The sequence below is a fragment of the Mauremys mutica genome, chromosome 3 (genome assembly GCF_020497125.1).
Source record: "Mauremys mutica isolate MM-2020 ecotype Southern chromosome 3, ASM2049712v1, whole genome shotgun sequence".
Lineage (NCBI taxonomy): Eukaryota > Metazoa > Chordata > Testudines > Geoemydidae > Mauremys > Mauremys mutica.
The window spans coordinates 109,534,031-109,558,862 of NC_059074.1; the positions used below are offsets into that span (position 1 = coordinate 109,534,031).

The window sequence follows — 24,832 nt, forward strand, 5'->3', positions numbered from 1 at the left end:
GGGTGAATCTGTGAGGTGAGCAAATCCACCAATAAGACCCACCAAGGTAGGGGAGGAACTTTGTCACAGTACATTGTTTTGTCCAGGCTAAAAAAATTCTGGTGATCTTTTTCTATGAAAAGCTCTAACATCTCCATGCTTTGGAGCAGGGACTTGAAGGTGAAGAGTTGTGGCCTTGGTGTTAGGGATGTTTGTTTTCCTATTCCTGTAAAAATACACCCAAATATGACCAATTTATAGGCCTTTGTAAAAGAGAGGTTCTTTCTCCCTCTGCATTCAAATCAGGCAGCTTCCTCTTCCATCCTGTCTGTGAGGGCCTGTGTGAGTAGATTAAAGCAATAAGCACGTTTGGGGTTTGGAAGGAGTAGATTGAGACAAGGAGACCAGATAGGGGGACTAGGATTGGAGGCTGGCAAGACAAAGGGAGAGAGAAACTGATCTTGGGGATTTGGGTCGGCAGCGATTAAGATTAACAGCAGGAAGGAAGGTTAGGACTGGTTGGTCAAGTTGACCGGGATCTGGGGAGGAAAATGCGCTGTATGGGAATGTGAGCCAGTAGGTGACGAGGAGACAGAGACTGGATGAGGAGCCAAGAGAAACATTTGATCTGGCTGGGCAAAAAGGCTGGGACAGAGAACCAGTAAGGCAGGAGGGAAGGAATTGCTGGGGAAGGGAAGGTGGGTCTGACAAGGAGCTGGGATATAGAGGGAAGAACTGGCATTGGTTAGCAATAGGGGTGAGGACAAGGAATTGGGGTGGATGGGGGATTCTGAAATTGGACTAGGAGCCTGGAGTGGGAGATTGAGACTGGAATTAGTCCAGAATTTTTTGACAACATTTTTTGAAGTAGAAAGTGACAATTTATCAAAATAAGAACTGTTCACGGGAAAGGATCGGTTTTGACAAATTTCCCATTGTTTCACTTTTTGGTTCAAAACAAGGTTTTGTTTTCAAATAAACAAAAAGTGTGTGTAGTGTGTGTTGCTTTAACACCTCCTCTCATGCACACCATGTCAAAAATGAAGGAAAAGCATGTGCATATTTTTCAGTCTTGGAAAGGTCATTAGTAAAGGCAAAAATCAGCAAGTGCTTAATTAGTGCAGTTTTTGCAATGAGCTTTTGAATTTTCTTAATTATGGTGCCTTCTCTCCATTTCCTGATTTTATCACATCAGTATCAATTATGAACAGCATTTTGCTTATAGGTTTAAAATTGTATCATTTGGAGCCCAGTGTGTATCCTGATATTTTTTTTAAACAGCATGAGTCTGAAGTCATATTGCGAACAGCTCCACATTCTCTAATTAGCATATACATTCAACTGTTTATGTACTGGTGCACCTATACACCAAAATGTTTTTAAAAGAGAGATGAAGCACAGGGGGTGAAAAACATTAATGAATCTGTACAGTATCAGAGCTTGGCCTCATTTTACAGACCCCATCTCTCACTGTGCAGTGTGCTTCCCAGCTGTCTGCTGGTGTGTACATTTTGCTCTGTAAATCACATTTAGCAAATAATGCTATGATTTTATAGTGCTAAATTTCATCATTTTGGGGGTAATGTGAAATGTTAAGACGACGCATACCCAAGTTGAGGGTTTTTTGTGAAGGAGAATTCTCTTATTGTGATTATCAGTTCTAAAGACCTGAAGTATCTTGTTTAAAGAATTTAGGTATAGTTTGTATAACTTGCCAGGTGTTTTGAATTTGGAATGAACCTATATTATAATATTAACTGTGTTTAAGCTCTCTAATAGCTTCGTGCAATTTCAGGGGGCGGACTGGAAAAATCAGAGTGCAGTCCCTGAAGATTGGGTTGATGTCTCTTTCCAAGGGTCTTCTAGAAGAAAAGTACAGATGTAAGTAAGAACTTATTCCATAAAATGTGTGAATCTGTACTTTTTATATTAAAAGACAGACATGATTTAAACAAAAATCATAATTATTCTCTTGCCCAGGATAAGAAATATTTCTTGATGCGATAGTAGATTAACATTAGCTTTTGCACTGTCATCAGTCATAGTGATAAAGTGTGGGCAAGTAGATTTTATGCCGTGACTTGTAAATTATGCAGTTACGACATATGGTAAAGCGGGATTGAGTGGTTGTACGTGGTTTCTATGGAGAAGCCAGAAAAATGTCTTGTTTTATGTACTTTGCCCGTTTAACAAAATAGTGCAACATTCATATGTTCAGTTTATGGAAAAATCAAACAAGTCAGAGTTGATAGGAACAGGTGCATAGGTTTGATAAACTGCTGCAAGGAAATATACCAAAATACAGCAGCTACATTAAATGTGTCTGTTTGCGGAAGGATGACTGTCACTTTGCAGATACTGCTCCATCACCTGAACTTCCTGCCAAAACCTTGCCCAATGTAATCCAACAAAAGGCATGAAGTTATATTGATTTAGATATTTTGAAATTTTTGAGGATGTTGAATATTTTGAAAACATTTAGTAAATTAGCAACATGTAGCAAAAATAGTTGCAGAAACATGGAGTGACATTCTATTGTATAGTATTTATAAGTAATTCAGAACAAAGGATTAGTGCAATCCTAGGGGAAGGCTAATAATACAGTATGGAGTTATGGAACTTAAAATTAGTTTTTATGGGAGTAGCGGTCCGACACATTTCACAGAAGCAGAAGTAAGTAAAAGTATATCGAGAGAATATTTGTTATACCTTTCACAGAAAACTGTGGAGCTCCTTGGGAATATATTACTTGCTTTTTTAAAGAGCACTTTCATGTAAACTGTTGATTACTATGTCTACATTAGCAAAAATCTTGTGCACTGGGACCAATTTCAACGTCTGTGATTTTGTACAGTCGTAGTCTCTCCCCAGCATGTTGTACATTTTTTTTTAATTCCCTAGCATAGTTTAGTTCATATGAATTGGTCTTTGTTTTCATGAACAAGGGGGAGGGCTGAGTCCATATACAACAAATCAAAATTCATAATAAGGCAGCAGAATGGGATTTGTGAAAAATGAAAAGCTGATTGTAGTATCTAAGGGTTAGATTCCCGTGATAAAATGGTAAGAGCTAACCAAAAGACTAGAATAGAGGTTGATTTTTTTTTCCAAACTCAAAATTGCCTTCAACAATGTAAAATAGACCTTGTTGATCAAATATTCCCATTGAGACTAAGTACGAACATTTAAGTTGAATAGTAAATTGGCTAGGTGAAGGTAAATTTCAGCAATTATTTCTAATACAAAACAAAAGTGGCAATTGACCACCAGTACATATTTGCATAATTGACTTACACTTTTACAGCATTCTTCAGAAACAAATTAAAGTAAAGAGTTCTGGTATTTTGGGGGCACAAAAGGTTAGCTTACTTGTCTCAGAAGATTTGTGTACTAAGACAATCACAAGTTCAATTCTAAAACTCATCATATCAAAGAGACTTTAGATATCTAAATAGCTTTCTGATCTGTTTTTTTAGGACTTCAACAGTTACTCTGTTACTTAAAATAAAATATCTTTTTATATTTTAATTTCCATATTCTTTTTCAGTATTTCGGGTTTTGACAATTCATAATTGTCAGCTTTAGTGTCCACTTCCTGATGAACCTCCAGAGCTTGTCACAATACAAGACTTTTCTTTAGAGGGGTGGAAGCGTTATCTAATGTGGTCAAATTGTCTCAAAGCAACTGATCCACACAGATTGTTGGTAGCATCTTCCTCTGTTGCTCTGTTTTTGGGAAGTTGGTTTTATGGGAAATAAAGAACAATTTCCCCTGGGCTACTCTTCCATTTACGTTATTAGTTTATTATTTATCTATCAACCACATAGAGCCAAGTTCATGTCCCATACAGTTAAGAATGCTTTGACTCAGATGCATTCTGAAAATATGTTTTGGTGTAGCAATTCCTGATATAATTAAACTGCTTCTCAGTCTTCTTTGCAAGACTCAGAGGGGTAGCCGTGTTAGTCTGGATCTGGATCTGTAAAAAGCAACAGAGTGTCCTGTGGCACCTTTAAGACTAACAGATGTAGCATAAGCTTTCATGGGTGAATACCCACTTCATCAGACGCATGTAATGGAAATTTCCAGAGGCAGGTATAAATATGCAGGCAAGAATCAGTCTGGACCTCCCTCTTCCTGATTGAACTAACCTCGTTATCTCCAGACTGATTCTTGCCTGCATATTTATACCTGCCTCTGGAAATTTCCATTACATGCGTCTGATGAAGTGGGTATTCACCCACGAAAGCTTATGCTCCAATACATCTGTTAGTCTTAAAGACTGTGGATTTGTGTAGGTGATATAAGCTTTATCAAATAAAATTCCTAGTTGTATTAAGAAAAAAGAGTACACAATTAAAGCCCCAGTTCAAGAAAGCATCCATTTTCAGGAAAATCCTTATGGTTAACTTTAAGCACTTGCCTGTGTGGTTTCTTGAATAGAGGTAGAGTTAAGAACATGGTTAAGTGCTTTCCCGAGCTGGAGACTAGAGGTATACAGCAAACAAAGAGTTAATGAATGTGTTAAAATGTTTATTAGTTGCTTTAATAACTATAAAACCTAGTCTAATTCTGAAATATTAAGAACAGGATAAACAAAATGCCTGCTATTAATTACTATTATTACGATCAGTTATTTTATATAGTATCATTACTATTATTACTATCAGTTATTTACATAACATCATTTGTACTGCAGAAAAAATAGGCCATTTATGAGTTATTTAGTTCTACTGGCACAAATACTCTTGGAAAGCAAATTTCAAAGTCGTATGTAAGTATTCACAGAAACCAAAGCTTAAATTCACATGTAGTTTTTTATGACTGAGTTCTTTCACACTCATCCAGACAGGAAACAGAAGCAACACTACGTGACTTATCTGACCTGTCACAACTAAGAAACATAACTTGAAGACTGATTATCAGGTAGTCACAGAAAATTGTTTGCACTCACTCCACAATTGAAAATAATCAGCAAAATTCAAATAACAAATACATTTTTAAAAAAAGCACATTCTGCTTGCTTATAATTCATGAGCAGAAAACAAAGGTAAATTTACTTGAATAAATGATATGTTGTTAATTATTTATTGAACTCTGGTACTGAATCTGGAACTCATCCCCAGGATATGAGGCTTAGTGTGAATGGCAATTAAAACAAGTTTAGAAACTGACAGAAAAATCTGAAAATTACAGTTTCCTTGGCTTTTGGGACGATGCCATGCAGTGCTCAGGAACTGTAGGATTTGGGATGCTGCAAGGAAGGCTGTTCATTGAAAGATCTCTGCTTTTGGTTCAGAATGAACAAATTAAATTAGTCTTAAATACATTTTTCTCTGTTTATGCTTCTACTGAAGGCCATATTTCATTGTAATTGTGGAGTTTCTGTCACTGGGCCCTTTTGCAGCTGCTTGAATGGCTGTGATTTGACAGTGCTAAATATGTAATTTGATGGCTCCACCATCTTTGCCAGCAAAAGACACAGACAACACGCTTGTGGTGGAATTTTTACTGGGAATGATAAACTGTTGAACAAACTTTCTTGCACTGCCTAGTGTGCACTGTAGTTACTGACCTGTGGTCATAGTTCTTCAAAGACTCTTCTTCCAAGCTAGGTCAGAATTGTATTAATCAGAACATTGTGTGTGCATTCTCAGGAATTTGGGAGTGTTAGATTAGGTTCCCCCATACCTCTAATATGTCTAAGCTCTCAGCTCCCCCATCTCACCTTTCCTGCCCATCTTGATGAAGGGGAACCTTTTTTTTTCCAGTTTAAACTACTTACTGGTTTCAGCCTACACACAATCTCTTGGAGTCTATGGGTTGTGGAATCCTCAGAGAGTGATTGATGGGTTCATCTACTACAGTAACAGACACAGAGTGTTCCCCATCAGAACTACTATCAACTTGCTGTCCCCTGCTGCCCCCACTCAGTACCAGAACCACTGCCAGCATCTTCACCTGCCAAGGTTCCTGTTTCTAGGCTAGCTGAAGTCAGTTTGGTCAGAAAGTGCTAGAGCTTTGGCTTATTGTATTCTTGATTAAGGAGGTTCCTTTCCCCAGCAGAGCACAGACCAGCTGCTGGTGCTGTGTGCCCCTGACTTCTCTCTACACTTGGCCCCAGCACTGTCAGTCTCCCTGGGTTAGTCATTCACAGGGAGGGATTGTGAATGATTTAAACAAATCCAGTTTGCAAAAAATTAATCTCTTACCTATATCACCATCGTCTGATCACCTTTCTCTCCCCCTACCCACTCTTAAGAACATAAGAACGGCCGTACCGGGTCAGACCAAAGGTCCATCTAGCCCAGTATCTGTCTACCGACAGTGGCCAATGCCAGGTGCCCCAGAGGGAGTGAACCTAAGGCAATGATCAAGTGATCTTTCTCCTGCCATCCATCTCCATCCTCTGACGAACAGAGGCTAGGGACACCATTCTTTACCCATCCTGGCTAATAGCCATTTATGGACTTATCCACCATGAATTTATCCAGTTCCCTTTTAAACATTGTTATAGTCCTAGCCTTCACAACCTCCTCAGGCAAGGAGTTCCACAAGTTGACTGTGTGCTGCGTGAAGAAGAACTTCCTTTTATTTGTTTTAAACCTGCTGCCTATTAATTTCATTTGGTGACCCCTAGTTCTTGTATTATGGGAATAAGTAAATAACTTTTCCTTATCCACTTTCTCCACATCACTCATGATTTTATATACCTCTATCATATCCCCCCTTAGTCTCCTCTTTTCCAAGCTGAAGAGTCCTAGCCTCTTTAATCTTTCCTCGTATGGGACCCTCTCCAAACCCCTAATCATTTTAGTTGCCCTTTTCTGAACCTTTTCTAGTGCTAGAATATCTTTTTTGAGGTGAGGAGACCACATCTGTACACAGTATTCGAGATGTGGGCGTACCATGGATTTATATAAGGGCAATAATATATTCAGTCTTATTCTCTATCCCCTTTTTAATGATGCCTAACATCCTGTTTGCTTTTTTGACCGCCTCTGCACACTGCGTGAACATCTTCAGAGAACTATCCACGATGACTCCAAGATCTTTTTCCTGACTCGTTGTAGCTAAATTAGCCCCCATCATATTGTATGTATAGTTGGGGTTATTTTTTCCCCTGTGCATTACTTTACATTTATCCACGTTAAATTTCATTTGCCATTTTGTTGCCCAATCACTTAGTTTTGTGAGATCTTTTTGAAGTTCTTCACAATCTGCTTTGGTCTTAACTACCTTGAGTAGTTTAGTATCGTCTGCAAACTTTGCCACCTCGCTGTTTACCCCTTTCTCCAGATCATTTATGAATAAATTGAATAGGATTGGTCCTAGGACTGACTCTTGGGGAACACCACTAGTTACCCCTCTCCATTCTGAGAATTTACCATTAATTCCTACCCTTTGTTCCCTGTCTTTTAACCAGTTCTCAGTCCATGAAAGGACCTTCCCTTTTATCCCATGACAGCTTAATTTATGTAAGAGCCTTTGGTGGCAAGCCACTGGGGGCGCTCTGCCGGTCGCCAACGGACCCTCCACAGGCAAGCCACCGAAGGCAGCCTGCCTGCCGTGCTTGGGGTGGCAAAATGCCTAGAGCCGCCCCTGACTATATTATTTTGTTTTGTGGTATTTCCCACATTTTTATCAAATAGTTGATTGATTGTAAGTTGGGAGCTACAATACGGTAATGCTTATTCCACTTCTTGTTTAAAGAATATTAAAATAAACAGCATAAACTACACTTACTGGGTCTGATTCTGTCCTCATTTACACCAGTGTAAATCAGGAAAAATACTATTGAAGTTAATTGATTTACACTAGGATAAAACGGTTGTAAGCCATGGGAGAATCAGACCCATTGTAATTACATTTAGAATAGGAAATATTCATTAAACCCATAGAGCTGAAGTGGGAAAAGAAAAAAAAAGCAGACTGAGACTAAAATGACTTTCCCATATGAGCCATCGACTGTTGTCTGTATTGCAGATCTCTTTAAGGAAGTGGCAGGGCCTACAGAAATGTGTGACCAGAGGCAGCTTGGCCTTCTGCTTCATGATGCCATCCAGATCCCCCGGCAGCTTGGAGAAGTAGCAGCTTTTGGTGGCAGTAATATTGAACCCAGTGTCCGTAGTTGCTTCCAGCAGGTAAGATCATCAACCATTCTTTATGTATGAAATGTGTCAGCTGTATCTTTTTGTTTTATACCTCTTTTTATATTCACAAACTTTATTTAGGTCAAAATCAGCTGTGGAATTAGCAGACAGTCTCTTCATAGTAAAGTGTAAAAATAATAAAAGGCACACAGTATATTTCATCCAAATATGTAATTAGAATGAGTATTAAATGAAGCTCTTTCATGGAAGACCAACAGAAGGAAGATCAAGAATTAAAATATGTCACTGGTTTCAAGGTATAGACTGGATCACCCTGGAAAACAAAAAAGAATTATGCATTAGAGCTATATTGAGAAATACCTATTACAGATGTGAAAAAATAATTTTACACATTTTTATTTTCTCTAAAGTAATTCAGCTATGGGCCAAAATTTTTAAACTTGGATTTGTAAAGGCAGACACCTGAATCCACAGTTACATACTTTAATAAGTGGTGTGATTTTCAGTAACACCTATAGCTCCGATTAATGGCAAAACTACAATGTAAGGGTTGTTTTTGTAGTAAAGAAAAAAGACAGAGTAAGCCCAGTCCATAATAACACATTTAAAACCCATTTTAAGGTGGTAACCACGACTCTTCTCTGTCTGTCTTTCGCACAAATCATAGAACATCAGAGTTAGAAGAGACCACAAGGGTCAACTAGTCTAACCCTGCAGGCCAAGATGCAGGATTTGTTGTGTCTAAACCATCTAAGACATCTGAAATGTCTTTAAAAGGTTTTTGTTTTCTCTTCGTGGGTTGTATGGAAAATGAGTCAAATTATTGACTGAGGCTGTATTTGGATAATGGCCATACTGAAAATAATAATAATACCTCTTATATAGTAATTTTCATCAGTAGATCTCAAAGCACTTATGTCTTTAATGTATTTATCCTCACACCACCCTTCAGAGATAGGGAAGTACTATTATCCCAGTTTTGCAGATGGGGAATTGAGGCATAGAGAAGCTTAGTCACTCACCCAGAATCCCAGAGTCTGTTGCAGAGAAGGGCATTGAACTCTGTCTCCCAAGTCCTAGGCTAGTGCCCTGACCACTGGACAATCCTTCCTCTCAGAAGTACAGTATGCTCCTGATCTCCACTTTTAAAAGGCATATACAAAATAGACAGATGGGTGTTTAAAAACATATTCATCAGTTAAGTTTTATTCAGAGACCTGCATGCTCTAGAAAACAAGGAGCTGAGTATTTTGTTAAAAGGTAACTCCAGTGAATGACTTATCAGTGCAGGAAAAGATCCACAAAATTATACTGAGTGCATCTGAATATATCTTAAAACCCTTAGACTTATGGCAGTCTTGGCAGCCTTCAGCCCTGTTAAAACTTATGGTAGCAGTTACCCTGCATTACATTTTCTGGGCAGCCTTATATTGTGGGAACAACACTCTTTCTTCTGCTGGAACAAGGCTTCATCTCAGCAGTTCAGGGGAGCGATGTTATTAGTAATTTTGACCCTACACATCAGGAGATGACTTAGTGCTAGTTTTTTGACAAGGGAGCGGGCAATTTCACAATGTTTGCAACATAGTCATTTATATGTCTGGAGTCTTTATACAACAGACAGATCATGGTACAGGACTGCAGTTCAGCTGCATGCAGGATGTTGATTAGGCTGCAGAGGATGTCTGTCTTTTTAGGGAAGATAGGAGGAAAGAGAAGACGTTCTAATGGAACACAACCAAATTTTGAATTTGTAAAGGATGCCCAAGGCTCTAGCTGTTTTGTAGTGATAATTACGTTGGTTGCATTTATTATTTTTGAGAATGTGGCTGTCTTTGAGCAATGCTAAGACTCAGATAGGGATTAAGAAGTCACTATGCTGTATATAAATCAATCTCCATAAGTGAAATGTCAGACATTTAATAGTATTGTGACTTTATTAAATCCTACAAAAGAAAATGTTAGAAGACTTCGTTGGAAGAGAGGCAACATCTCTTCTTTTACTTTTCCTTATTGCAGCTTCTGGGATTTTTTTTTTCAGTCATTTTTGTGCTTTAGTCCCTTGTTACTAGTTCAGAGCTTAGAAAGATTGAGTGGTATAAACTGTTTTATAAGAGATAAGTGGTAGATTCCAATGTGGGTTCTGGTCTTCCTTTGGAATTAAGACCAGTTGATTAGGAATTATTTTGGGGAGGTTCTATTGCCTGTGTTATACAGGTCAGACTAGATAGCAATGGTCCCTTCTGGCTTTGGAATCTATGAATTAGTTTCATGAGTAATCTGTTGATTAAGATCAAGATCAGTTCGCAGGTTGGCCCCCAAGGACCTCTTCTAAGCTTTCATAGTACTGCTTCAGTAAATAGGAGATATTGCTAGTGTGTCTGTTACTGGCCTCAAGTGGTTCAAGTCCTCTCTAGAAGAGAGGATTCAATTGGTGGTGATGGACTTTTTGTGTGTCACCACTAAGGGATTTGATGTGCTGTCCCTCAAGGATCAATCTCATATTCCATGATTTTCAGTGTATGCATAATACCTCCTGGCAAGATAATCTTTAAACACACACTAGGGTATCATTATGTTGTTGATGATAAAGTTACATCTCTCTTGTCGGGTGGACCCTCCCAGTTAAGCCTCTCCTCCAGAGAAGTACTTGGATGATATTTTCCGCTGGATGTGTCAGAGCTATCTTGTCCTTACCGATGGGTAGAGCTCATTATTACTGTCTTCCTTGGTGTTCCCACTTACTGAGAGGGATTCATTTGGGCAATGAGAAGGTTAAAAATCTTGGAGTCACTTTGGTCATGCATTATTACTTACCACTGATGTTTTTTAGGCTGTGTCTGATTTATCTTGCCATGAACTCAGAACAACAGCACAGGTCCATATAATCATAAAATATGATTAATATATTTCCATTTTATCAAGGTTTCTCCACTGATTTCAACATATTCAGACTTCACAAGCATGTTTGCTTGCCACCTGGAACAAGTGTGATAATATTTTGGCTGCCTATACATTTACTTTAAATTATTATTTATATTAGATTTTTTACATGTTAGTTTAAATTAACAATGTTGGCTGTTTTTTTAAAAAGTCCTAAACATTGTAGATCACTTCCTTTAGCCTCACCATGATGAGTAATTAGACTCAAATACTTTATGCTTTTTAGGTGGCCTGTCGCCACGTCTTACGTCAGCAGGCAAGTGTGCCTTTTCTAAAGGTAGCCTTTCAGTGCAGATCTTGCTTTCCCTTGACTTTCCAATTCCTTCTAAAAAAACGTTTATTTCAAAGCCCTGGTCTACACTACAAGTTTAGGTCAAATTTAGTAGTGTTAGATCGATTTAACCTTGCACCCGTCCACATGACAAAGCCATTTTTGTTGACTTAAAGGGTTCTTAAAATCAACTTCTGTACTCTTCCCCGATGAGGGGATTAGCACTGAAATCGACCCTGCTGGGTCAAATTTGGGGTAGTATGGGTACAATTTGATGGTATTGGCCTCCGGGAGCTATCCCACAGTGCTCAATTGTGACTGCTCTGGACAGCACACTCAACTCAGATACACTGGCCAGGTAGACAGGAAAAGCCCAGTGAACTTTTGAATTTCATTTCCTGTTTGGCCAGCGTGGCAAGCTCATCAGCACAGGTGACCATGCAGAGCTCATCAGCACAGGTGACCATGGAGTCCCAGAATCACAAAAGAGCTCCAGCATGGACTGAACAGGAGGTACTGCATCTGATTGCTGCATGGAGAGACAAATCCATGCTATCCAAACTCCATTACAAAAGACGAAATGCCAGAATATTTGAAAAAATCTCCAAGGGCATGAAGGACAGAGGTTATAACAGCGACCTGCAGCAGCGCTGCATGAAACTTATAATAATAATTGGAGATATACCTATCTCCTAGAACTGGAAGGGACCCTGAAGGGTCATTGAGTCTAGCCCCCTGCCTTTACTAGCAGGACCGAGTACTGATTTTGCACCAGATCCCTAAGTAGCCCCCTCAAGGATTGAACTCACAACCCTGGGTTTAGCAGGCCAATGCTATCCCTCCCCCTGAGGCAAGCCTACCAAAGAACCAGAGAGGCAAACGGCCGCTCTGGGTCAGAGCCCCAGACATGCCGCTTCTATGATGAGCTGCATGCCATTCTAGGGGGTGCCTCCACAACTACCCCTGTGCTTCCCTCCTCCCCCACCCCTCCCAGGCTACCTTGGCAGTTATCCCCCCATTTGTGTGATGAATAAATAAAGAATGCATGAATTTGAAACAACAATGACTTTATTGCTTCTGGAAGCGGAGATCAAAGGGGGGAGAGGAGGGGGAGGGCAGTTGGCTTACAGGGAAGTAGAGTGAACCAAGGGGGTGGGTTTTCATCAAAGAGAAACAAACAGAACTTTCACACCGTAGCCCCCTGACCAGCCATGAAACTGGCTTTCAAAGCTTCTCTGATGCACAGCGCGCCCTACTGCACTCTTCTAACTGCCCTGGTGTCTGGCTGCACGTAATCAGTGACCAGGCGATTTGCCTCAACTTCCCACCCCACCATAAACGTTTCCCCCTTACTCTCGCAGATATTGTGGAACACACAGCAAGCGGTAATAACGATGGGAATATCGGTTTTGCTGAGTTTGTAAACTGTGCCAGTGAGCTTTTAAACGTCCAAAGGCACATTCTACCACCATTATGCACTTGATCTGCCTATGTTGAACTGCTCCTTATTATTGTCCAGGCTTCATGAGCCATGGGAGCAAAGGGTAGGTGCGACCACATGAGGCAGAAGCCCCCAGCTAGCATGATATTCCAGGCAGGACTGAATCTCCTCCATTAGACGAAACTTAAAGAAGAGAATGACCTGGAGTCATTCCCATTTTTGTCCAGGCGCCCCCGACCGACCTCACCAAGGCCGGCCAGAAGCACCCATGTCTGCCCAGGCACCCCCGGCCAACCTAACCGAGGTCGGCCAGGAGCACCCACGGGACGATGACGACGGTTAGCAGTTGTATTGCGCCGTCTGCAAGGCATGGCAAGGGAATACAGCTGTGTAGCACTGCAGTACCGCGTCTACCAGCATCCCCCAGGAGACATACGGTGACAGTGAGCTGAGTGGGCTCCATGCTTGCCGTGGTATGTTGTCTGCATGGGTAACCCAGGAAAAAAGGCGATAAATGATTTTTTGCCATTGCTTTCACAGAGGGAGGGAGGGGGGACCTGACAACATGTACCCAGCACCATCCACGACAATGTTTTTGCCCCATCAGGCATTGGGAGCTCAACCCAGAATTCCAACAGGCAGCTGAGACTGTGGGAACTGTGGGATAGCTACCCACAGTGCAACGCTCTGAAAGTCGATGCTAGCCTCAGTACTGTGGACGCACACCGCCAACTTAATGCGCTTAGTGGGGGGACACACAATCGACTGTATCAAATCGATTTCTAAAAAATCGACTTCTATTAAATCGACTTAATTTTGTAGTGTAGACATACCCAAAGATAATTTTTAGTATGGATTACTGTTAGCTCCGAATTTATTACCTTCTCGGCTTTCTTCCTCCTTTTTTACAGGCTCACCTTATTAGTTCGCCTTTGCTTGTTATTTAAGGAAGGCTGTGGCTTACATCTCATATTTATAATTATATTGTTGGATTTTTTGTGCAGTGCCTACAACTAGGTTGATTTTGGGTTTTAAAATAGAGTGATTGGGAAAAAAAATCTTGTGTTTAAGTTTTTATTGTTATGTTTTGGTTTTCCTTCACCAGAATCACAATAAGCCGGAAATTAGCGTAAAGCAGTTTATAGACTGGATGCGTTTGGAGCCGCAGTCTATGGTATGGCTACCAGTTCTGCACCGAGTGGCAGCTGCAGAAACAGCAAAACACCAGGCCAAGTGCAACATCTGCAAGGAATGTCCAATTGTTGGCTTTAGGTAAGAAGAGTGGAATTGGTACAGAGTTTTATGGACAGAGCCCTACCAATTTCGTGGCCGTGAAAGGACCTTGAAATAAGCCCATCCCCATGAAATCAGATGTCCCCTTGTTCCTAGGAGCACCCCAGCAAAGGGGGCCCCTAGCTCCGGCTGGGCTGGAGAGGGACATCCCCCTGCACAGCCGCTCGGGAGGGTGGGGGAGACTAGACCTACCTCCGGGTGCCTCCACCTGCTGCAGGACACTCTGGACTGGGCAGCAGCCCCAGAGTTTCCTGAAGCTGGAGGAGGTGTTTGGAGCTGGATCCAATCTTCCCTGTGCTGCTGGGAGTGGCCCAGGAAAGGGGCTCCTAGCTGCTAGTCTGGACAGGGCTGGGGCAGGACAGGACTTGCTCTTTCCCTGCAGGGCTGCTCTTAGGTATCTCTCCCGGCTACCGATAGCTCTGCATCCCCTCATCCCCACTCTGTCCAGCTCTGAAGGTAGCACAGAAGTGAGGGTGGCAATCTCATGACCCCCCTACAACAGGTTTGTGACACCCCTTCCCCCCATCTCCTTTAGGGTTGGGACCCCCACGTTTACAACACCGTGAAATTTCTTATTTAAACATCTGAAAATGTGAAATTTATCAATTTTCAAATCCTATGGCTGTGAAATTTACCATAATGGACCATGAATTTGGTAGGGCCCTAGTTATGGGTTTTTTCTTAATAATATAACAGATTATATCTTCCCGCCAATTTACTTGCCCTTCTTTGTCTTGCCACTGCCCTCCCTTCTGACTATTGAGTTCCTCTTGCTCTCCTCAGGCTGCTCAGAATCTGGATTTCATTGCTGTGTCCCCAGAATTAGTTTATTTTTCTGCCTCCTGGAAATGGTGCTGATAGGCTCTAAAGGACTCTGTGATTGACCGGTGTACCAGAAATGCTATCACAGAGGTGTCTTTGCATCAGTGGAGGCAAATAGGCAGTGAATGAAGTATAAATAAGCTTATGTGCTCTGTAGACATCAGAAATAGAACTGAGCAGCAGGAAAGTTTATATATATATATATTTATTCATGTTTATACTTTACACTGAGTCTGGTATTATGCTCTCCAGCTAATCATGCCAAAGTAATGGACACTAGCCAATATTAAAATACCCTAAAGCTGCAATCTCTTCGTTTTGGCTCTAGCATTAATACATTGCTATGATGAGTCTTCTGTACAATCTCTCTCCAAAAGTACTAAACACAATCTAACTTGGGTCTCTCTTCCCATGTCTGTACAAAAGAAGCCTGGGAAATTTTAAAAGAAAAAGACAGTGAACATTCTCCAACTTAGTCCCAAAAATAATATGATCTGGATAGGCTGGTGACCACACTTGAAACCTCTGTTACAACTAATTAATGAATACATATATGCAGATCCCATATAAAAGCATACTAGAGCAGAGCAAAGTTTAGAATCTCCTTATCACTTCCTCTTCACCTTGCTGTGCGCATGAAGGTAACCTGTGACATTTAAGAGCTAAAGAAGACAGGTTCTGCCTCTTAGAACTCTCCCTCATGTCCCCTTCAGACAATTCAGCCCATTCCGAGAGTGGGTCTGGTGGGACAGGTGATTCTTGTGCTCATTTGAACTATAAAGAATCTCCTCTTTTTGCCCCTCCCTCTATCCTTTTAAGGGCAACAATAAAGGGCCCAAATGCAGGAATCTTACTCAACTCCCTCTATGGGAAAAACACAGAAACAAAACAGAGGAAAAGACAGACAGACAAGCTGAGAGCAGGAAGATGGTAGGAGAATAGCTATTTTTCTGCAATTTATGCAACACAGCCAGAGGTTTATATAACATCATGGCAAAGAGTGATCTAACTGGCCATATTTTATGTGGGGCCCTGCATAAATCATATAAACAGCTGCATCAGTGTACCTTAAAAGCAAATCTATAAATTATACACACACATTCTTATTCATCACATTTAATATTGCCAAAACTAGGAGGATTAAAATCTCTGTAAGGTGACTAAAGCAATCACTCAGTTGCAGATTTAAATCTATCTGACATGTTTTAGAACTGTCCAGCTTTAGGAAAAGTTAGACTATGCCCTGGTCTACACTAGGACTTTAATTCGAATTTATCAGCGTTAATTCGAACTAAGGACTTTGTGCAAGAGGGATGCAGCTGTCTCTCCTCGCTTGTGCACTATCCAGTGCAATCGCGCCGCCAATGAGAGCGTATTCCGAAATCTCGGACTAGTTCCGAGATCTTCCCTGTTTGGTTTTCGCATCACACAGCTTCCTATGACTATACTATACTATAGATATATATATACTATGAGTATACTTGTACTACTCTGAGATCAAAATGATTGAAATGAGGTAGTGGCTCAATAGCTGAAGTTTGAAATTCCCTTTATGAGCCCAGTTTTCAACACCACCCCACAACTTTCCCAAAATAGAAACCAATTCCTCATAAATTTCACATCACATCTCCTCCCAGCATACCTTTATTTTTTCCCTTCAGAAGTTTGGAAAAAATCAGAATAGAGGCTTTTAAATTTTGTGGCCAGGGTGCATAAGGAGGTGTTCTTTTAAAATTCCCTGTTGATGACTTTCTGAAAAAATCCCTGGCTTGGCCTATTAACCCTAAATGAATTTGTTGAACCTCATTGGTCTTGCTGAGGGCAAGTGCCTTTTAGTCTGTCTGAGCTGTTAGTTGTAACAAAGGTATATACTGTGCAAAGGCTAAAAAAACTACATTAATGCAGTGTTAAGGTCACTTGGTGAACATTGAGTTGAGCAAAATCCAAATGTCTGAAAACCAGGAAATGCCACTCACCCCCTTTCAGCAGTGCCCCAGTATGCCCCATTGCCACACATACCTTTGTTCTGCCAACTTGACAGTTGCTGAAATGTAGGAGCCATTCACCTTCTTTTACAACCCCTTCACACTCACTATAGGAGTCCATTCTAATGCTAATAATAAAAAAGCAAAGGCTGCCTAATGCTGCCTTCCCTCTGTTCACTTGAATCTGGTTGTAGCCAGTGGGCATTATTTGCATACATCCAGGGGCAGTCATTGTGTTAGGTGTTCCAGACACCCCCAGCGGTGCAAAGCAAGGCCCCATATCACACCTCATATGAAGGGAGGTAGCTCAGATTCCCTTAGAGAGGGGCAAGAGGCCCTTCCCCCCCCCCAAAGCCCTGGACAAACGCATGGGAGCAGAGTCAGAGTCATAGAGTTTAAGGCCAGAAGGAACCACTAGATCACCTAGTCTGACTCCTGTATATCACAGGCCACCAACACCACCTGCACACTAAACCCAGCAACTGAAATTAGATGTAAGTATTACAGACCAAAGGAGACTAGGCTGTAATGTGCCACTGGAAGAGAATAGGAGGGACTGAGGTGCCCCAATGCCTGAGCCCCTTGCAGTGGCAGGGGAATGATTAAGTGCAGTGCACCCAGATAATCTTGGCAAGTGACCCTGCACACTCACACTGCAGAAGAAGGCAAAAAACAAAAAAATCCCCAAGGTCCCTGCCAATCTGACCTGGGGGAAAATTCCTTCTCAAACTCTGATATGGTGATCAGAGAGACCTTGAGCATGTGAGCAAGAAACAGCTAGCCAAGCATCTGAGAGAGCGGATGCTTGGTGCCTCCTCAGAGCCCTGGCCAAGGAGAGCAAAACCTTTCCCCACCAGAATACATGGGATATAAGGGGAGAATCCCTTCCTGACCCATGTAGGTGTTTGGCTAAAGCCCTGAAGCATGAGCTTTCAGGAACATAAGATGTAAACCAGAAGGTGAGCCCTGCCCCACAAGCAACCCCACCATAAACTCATAAAACTCTAATTAATAAATAAACAAACTCCAGGAAAAGTTAGCTAAGCTATTTTTTTTTTAAACTAGAAAATTTCATTCTCCATTCCATCTAGGTCTCTGAGCTATTGCAGAAGCCACTCAAGGCAGCTTGTTTATAACACCTTTTTATCATTGATCAGCATCAGCACCCAGGTGTCACTGCACTACTGTCTGTCATTCTACTTTCTACTGCATTGTTTCTTAGAGGATAATTCTGTTTTTCTCTTATGTGTTGGTACACAGTAACTTGATGTTTTTAGTTAAATCTGCGTAGCTACTGGAAGTCACTACCCTAAAATCATAACAGCGCAGATTCCAGCTCCACTGCTCCCTTTAATTTCTTGGAACCTGGGCCAAAAGATCAGGCAACCTTTACTGCTACAGGCTTAACTTCTGGCTAATTGGAAGTCTTCTGAGAATTGAGATAGAAGTAAAAAAGAAAACAATGATAAATCCCTCCAACAAAACATCATGGCTTCTTTAGACCAAAGCCACACAAAGCAAGCCTGAATTGGCTCACTCATAAGCAGCCCCTGCTGGGTTCTGATAGCTGAAATCAAGACATACCAGATCATATGTGCAAGTGCAGTTTAGAAACATGCAACATATTTTAGGGGGGTTGTTTTTATTTGCTTTCTCTAACTGGGGCTAGATCTGAGCCAGGCTGCACACCTGCACAGAGGTGTAAGGGTAAGAACCCGCTTACACTCCTATGTGGGCTACCTGGATCTTAGGTCTAGGCATGCAGGAGTGAGTGCATGCTGTGCACCCTTAGTTTCACCACCACATTTGCTGGGCAGTGCAGCTGGCTTGGTGTCATGTGGAGGGGGGCATTGCAGTTTGCTTTTAGTATAGATCAATAGCAAATATGATTCCCCCTAAGTAAGTAGAAAGTGGGGGGAGAAATTGTGGGTCAGAGGTGTCTTCCTATATTATAGAGTGGTGCGGTTTACACATCAGCTATGTTTTTCTGTCTCTACTAACTATTGTTTCTATGCTATGCTGCTACATAGGTGAAGATCTCTACTATGCAAAGGAAGGTGGTAAATTGTGGATGTTCACAGAAGGATTGCTGGGGCATATTTTTGTAAAAATGTGTTGTTACTAAAGAAATATAGAGTTTTAAAAGTGAATTTAAATGGTAAAATTATAAACTCTGCTTTTTCACATTATACCTCCCGAGCCAACCCCTACTCCCCGCATCTGAATTCATGCTCTGCAAGGTTTTCTGTTCTGAAGTGTCATAGATACACAGACATGGGGCTACATCCTGCAGGCACTATTATAGAGATGCAGTGGTTCAGGGGTAGGCACTTGACTACAGTCCTGAAGATCGTGGATTCAAGCCTTGCTTGATCTCACATGGAAAGACCGCCTCCAGTTAATCCAGCTGCACAACGGGTACCTGATCTATCAGGTTAGTGCAATCAAAGGCAGTTGGATGTGATGCTGGCAGCATCACTCCTTGGTCTGCTGTTGGCTATGAAACTGATGTGCCTTAACCACATCAGGCAGATGAGCCATGCTCCCACAATTTAATATATAAAGACAGACAAACAGTGGTTTCTAAGCTTAGCTTCACAAACTCAGTGTCCCCCTTGCATTGCTGTTGCTGCAGAGCATCCGAGTCAAATGAGCTGTCACCATTTCAAAGAGGAACTTCCTTTCCACTTTTTTAAGAACGAGAGAGAGAGAGAGAGAGAGAGAGAGAGAAAGCTAATTTACCTTGTGAGATTTAATAGCAAGCAAACAATAGAACTTAAATTTAGGAAGCTCAGGTAAACGACTTAATCACTCTGCTTAATGTCTCCACAGGTACCGGAGCCTGAAACATTTCAACTATGATGTCTGCCAGAGCTGTTTCTTTTCTGGCCGTACAGCTAAGGGCCATAAATTAAATTACCCAATGGTGGAGTATTGTATACCTGTGAGTGCTGATTTACTAACTGTTTCCAGTAGATTATTTTTGCATTAGTCTAGTTTTTCTTTCACAGTCTTTAACACCTAAATAGGCTGCCTCTTTTTTGTATAGACTCTACCGTGGCTTGTGTTGCTGCATTTCTCCATGAAATCCACTAGGGACTTTGTCTTGATATTGATTTTACATGGAAGGCGCTCAGATAGGGCGTGGCAATATATAGCTCTAATATAGATAGATTTTTCTTTTGTAAAACAAATGTACTGTATTGAAGAAACCTAAAATATACATACAGCATTTGCATGGAAGAGATGTTAGATTAAATTGATACACTTTGCTACTACTGCATTATAAACGTTTGTGTACACATCATAAACTTCAGTAATTTCAAGGTACATGATAAATTTGTCCAGGCTCAGTAGTTGGCCTACTTTATCAAAATCTGGTTTGGAAATATGCCAGCCGTTCCCCTGAATTCATAATATTTATTTGGATTTTTTAATTAGATCATTGCTGAGAAATGAAAACAAAATAGCTTATTTTTTGTAAGGACTCCCCAAAAAGCAAAGTGAAAAGTCCTCTTGCAGTAGCTAACAACCATTAATTTCCACAACTGTGCATCTTCTTGCTGATGTAAGTAGTCATGGTATTCTCAATTAAGACTGTTTCTAAGAGGTTTTTTCTGTGAAACTTAACTAAAGTAACTGGTAATTCTTCGCATAGTGTCCCTATAGGTGCTCCACTTCAGGTGTGCATGTGCCTCTTGTGCCCTTGATCAGAGATTTTGTTAGCAGTGTCTGTTCAGCCCATGTGCTCTGTGCCTTTGTGCTGAATGCCAAGGCTATATAGTGATGCACAGGTGAGCTGCCCTTCTCAACCACCTCGGCATGAGACAGAGCCTTAACATGTTCACCTTGAGCATGCGTTAGCTATTTTGTTTACAGTTTCTACAATAGTTTGTTTAGGGTTATCCAGTCCATCATTTCAGAGGGCCAGTTATTGGCCAGAGCCACTCTTCAAGCATCCTTGGATGCTGCTGCCAAGTCCATCTCCACCACTGTAGTTACGTGCAAGGTGTCATGACTCCAACCCTCAAGGTTTTTGAAAGAAGACTAGAACACTGTTGAGGACCACCGCCCCTTCAGTGATCATAAGCTTTTCTTGGAGACCACTGATGGGTCCTTGTACACACTAAAGGACTCTAAAGCTACTTTACAATCCCTGGTGGGGGCAAGGTATATACACCTTCAACTGCTGTTTCTTGGGTTGGCTTAGAACAACCTGTTCTACAGACAGAGGCTCCATGAACAGGCCTATGACATTTCCTCTCCGAGTGAGGAACTCCCCAGACTGGTGGAAAGATTAACTCAGTGTCTGTGAAGGCATTTCTTTCTGTCACTCTGTTCCATGAGTAACTATGACAACAAACACATCACTGTTGGGTTGAGGAGCTCACCTCAATGACCTCATGACTCAGGACAGTTGGATACTTCAGGAAAACAGTTTCCACATCAATCTGTTAGAACTCAGGAAAGTCAGGAACGTCTGCTTTCATTTCCTACCTCTCATCAATGGAAATCAGTCTGGGTCATGACAGACAATATATCCTGCATGTTCTGTATCAACAATCCACGAAACTATGGAGCTAGTGCGTTAGCTCATCAGATCCAAATTTCAGGTAGTCGGAACACCACAGCCGATATTCTCAGCAGGACTATAAATGGAAGCTAGACTCTCAAATTCTCCACAGAGAGGGATACTTCCAGAAGTGGATCTCTTCACCACCTCTAGGAACAAGAAGTGCCCTCTGTTGTTCTCAAGAGAGGTCTGGGACACCACTCTTTGGGAAACACCTGCCTTGGAAGAAGGGTCTGTTTTATACATTTCCCCCAACACCGCTAATGCTAAGGGTGATAAACAAGTTCAGACAGGACAAGGGCAAAGTTATCCTTATAGTGCCAATCTGGCTGGTACCCTTGGTACATGCTAGGTACCCTTACCTGCTTCATGTATGCGTTCAACTGATGTTCAAGCTTCTGACCATTCGTTATCTCCTCTCCCAGGATGCAGGTCATGTGCTTCCCCCCACTTAAAAGTTCTCCACCTTAGGTTATGGTTCCTCCATGGTTCACAGGATTAGGATCCTACTGGTCTGAACAACGGAAATGAGTCAACCCGTATTATTTTCCTGCAGAAATGAAAAGATTCTTCCATCGGTGGTGTCTGCCTGAATCTGTGCCACTCTGTCATCCTGGATTACCTGTTGGATCTAAAGAAATAAGGTTGTCTGTTAAATTAAGGTCCATTTGGCCACAATATCAGCCTTTCATTCCCTAGTAAAGGGTTCTCCATATTTGCCCACCCGATGTCATCTTGGTTTATTAAGTGCTTGGGGACTCTCTTCCCCCAGATTAGAGACCCCAACCTGCTATTTCAATACCTAATGAGAGCTCCATTTGAACCAATGGCAACCTGCTCTCTGCTCTGTTTATCTATTAAGATGGCCTTTTTAGTAGCCATCACATCAGCCTGTAGGGTCGGGGCAGGGGTGGCTCTAGGTATTTTGCCGCCACAAGCATGGCAGGCAGGCTGCCTTCGGCGGCTTGCCTGCAGGAGGTTCCCGGTCCCGCGGATTCGGCGGCAGCCTGCGGGAGGTCCGCCAAAGCCGCAGGACCAGCGGACCCTCCGCAGGCATGCTGCCGAAGGCAGCCTGCCTGCCCCCCTCATGGTGACCGTCAGAGCGCCCCCCCGCCGTGGCTTGCCGCCCCAAGCACGAGCTTGGCGTGCTGGTGCCGCCCCTGGGTCGGGGAGTTTGGAGCCTTGATAGCAGATCCCATCCCCTTTACACTGTTCTACAACAGCAAACTCTCTTTACACCTGCACCCTAAATTCTTACCTAAGGGACTATCAGAGTTTCCTCTTAACCAATCTATTCATCTACCAGCGTTTTTTCCAAAACCACATAACTGTCTTCAGGAGACCTGTTTTCATATCTTTGATGTTAGAAGGGCATTTGCTTTGTACTTAGATAGAACAAAACAATTTTGAAAGTTCACCTAAACTTTTTATTTCCTTCACAGATAGCTCCAAAGGGGTCACAATCTCTGCTCAGAGACTGTTGAGATGGATATCTGGGTGTATTACCACTTGTTATGATGCAGCCAGTGTTCATCCACCCAAAGGGCAATAGCACATTGTACTTGTTCACAAGTAACATTTGCAGCATTACTCAAGAACATGGCAGCGTCTGAGACATGTAGGGCTGCTATATGGATATCAGTACATGCATTTTCTAAACATTGTGCATTGATCCATGCTTCCAGTTCTGATCGTACCGTAGTACCAAGCACCTATCTTCAGTTCTAGACTCAATTATGAAGCTCCCTCCTCCCACGGGTACTGCTCGGAAGCCACCTGAAGTGGAGCACCCATAGGGACACTGCTCAGAAAAGAAGAGGTTACTCATCTCATGCAGTAACTGCATTTTTTTTAGGTGTGTGCCTGGATGGGTACTCCATTACCCGCCCTTCTTCCCCTGTGCTTTCGACAGTTCTTTATGGGATGTTCAGGTGGAGAAGGAACTGAGAGCAGTTCACCTATGCATCCCTATACAATTTCGGTGTCCAGCATGAGGAGTTATAGGGCGCATGTGTGGGCCAAATGGACACGGCTAATGGAAAGTCTCCAATCATGTGCTCAAGAGGCATATGTACACCTGAAGGGGAGTACCCATAGGGGAAAATACATCTAAAAGAATCAGTTTTTTCAGAAGGTGAGTAACCTCTTATTTTCCTGGTACGAGGATGGTAGTATCATTTTTGGTGTTTTTGTTTTCTAAAGTTTGCTTTTTTTTTTTTTTTGGATGATATGTGAACTGTGTGAACTCTCAACTAACCAAAAATAAAGGATATAGTGTTTTGATTTGCCTCTTAAGTACAACTGTTCAAACATCTATACCTTGAATATACAGCCCAAAGAACAAAATTCAGGTTTGAATCTGACCTTCTTTCATTCATTTCCTATAGTGGTGCATGAACCCTATGGAGAATCCTCAGAGTGAGAAAGCATTAGAGAAATTATTTGGTTGTTTTCCATTACTGCAGTAGGTGGGCTTATTAGTATAACATTCTCTTGCACGTTGCACATCTCTATTAGCAGAATTCAAATGATCTTGAGTAGCATTAGTGGTTCATTATAATCCGGTCTAGCCATGAGTTGCATTACATTTCAGTTCATTTATTTTGTAAACTTGAATGGTAGGATTGGGCAGGTAAATTAGCATGCCAGATACTGCAGCTGTATAAATGAAACTACTCTGAGGAAAGCTGATATTCATGTTAATCACACTTTTGTTGTTAAGTCACTTCTAGTTTTTTCCATATTCTGTAATTAGTTTTTTCTTTACATTCTCATTTTTCCTCTCTCATCTTCCCTAGCAGTTAATTGGCTGACTGAGACCTATATTTTGAAAATTATATATCAGAAAAACGTGTTGCATATACAAAATAAGTAACTGTGCACAGAACTGCAAAGTAAACCAGCAGAAATTGCATCTGCAGTTATGCATTTTGTGTTCACAACTGCATGTTTTACATACAAAACCTCAAAACATTTTAAAAGAAAATCAACATTTAAACTCAGAAAACTGAAGCCAGCACTGCAGTAATGACCCCTGCATTTTAAAAATGTTTATTAAATATTAACATGTAAATATTTCAAAATGTTTAAACTATTTAATCTTTATTTTACCTCCTGTTTCTTTCCTTTCTGCTGTTGAATGCGTGCATCTGTTAATTCTGTGACTGTTGCCATTAATATTCTCCAGGGTATTCCATATGGGGGTGGGTTTCTTTTCCAGTGCTCAACAAATGAGGTCTGTTTACTAACCTCTAAACAAGTTATAATAACAACTTGTCCTTCTGCTGGTATTTTATATCCCAGATATGAAACAAGGTTTACTTTATATTTCAGTACCCTTTCCTTAACTATCATGTTTATATTTTCCTTGTGATAACGTTGGATTTTACTGTACTATCCAATTTACAGGC

The 24,832-nt window shown here is 41.4% G+C and overlaps 1 protein-coding gene across 3 annotated transcripts in view; it reads left to right on the top strand.

Moving 5' to 3' along the window:
* Positions 1 to 24,832, top strand: part of UTRN (utrophin) — a 577,733-nt gene that overhangs the window by 491,755 nt on the left and 61,146 nt on the right. For all 3 annotated transcript variants that reach the window (XM_045009515.1, XM_045009516.1, XM_045009517.1), the window contains 4 exons: positions 1,775 to 1,860; positions 7,967 to 8,124; positions 13,855 to 14,021; positions 19,682 to 19,793. In XM_045009515.1, coding sequence (XP_044865450.1) covers positions 1,775 to 1,860; positions 7,967 to 8,124; positions 13,855 to 14,021; positions 19,682 to 19,793 — 523 coding nt within the window. The remainder of the gene's footprint in view (positions 1 to 1,774; positions 1,861 to 7,966; positions 8,125 to 13,854; positions 14,022 to 19,681; positions 19,794 to 24,832) is intronic.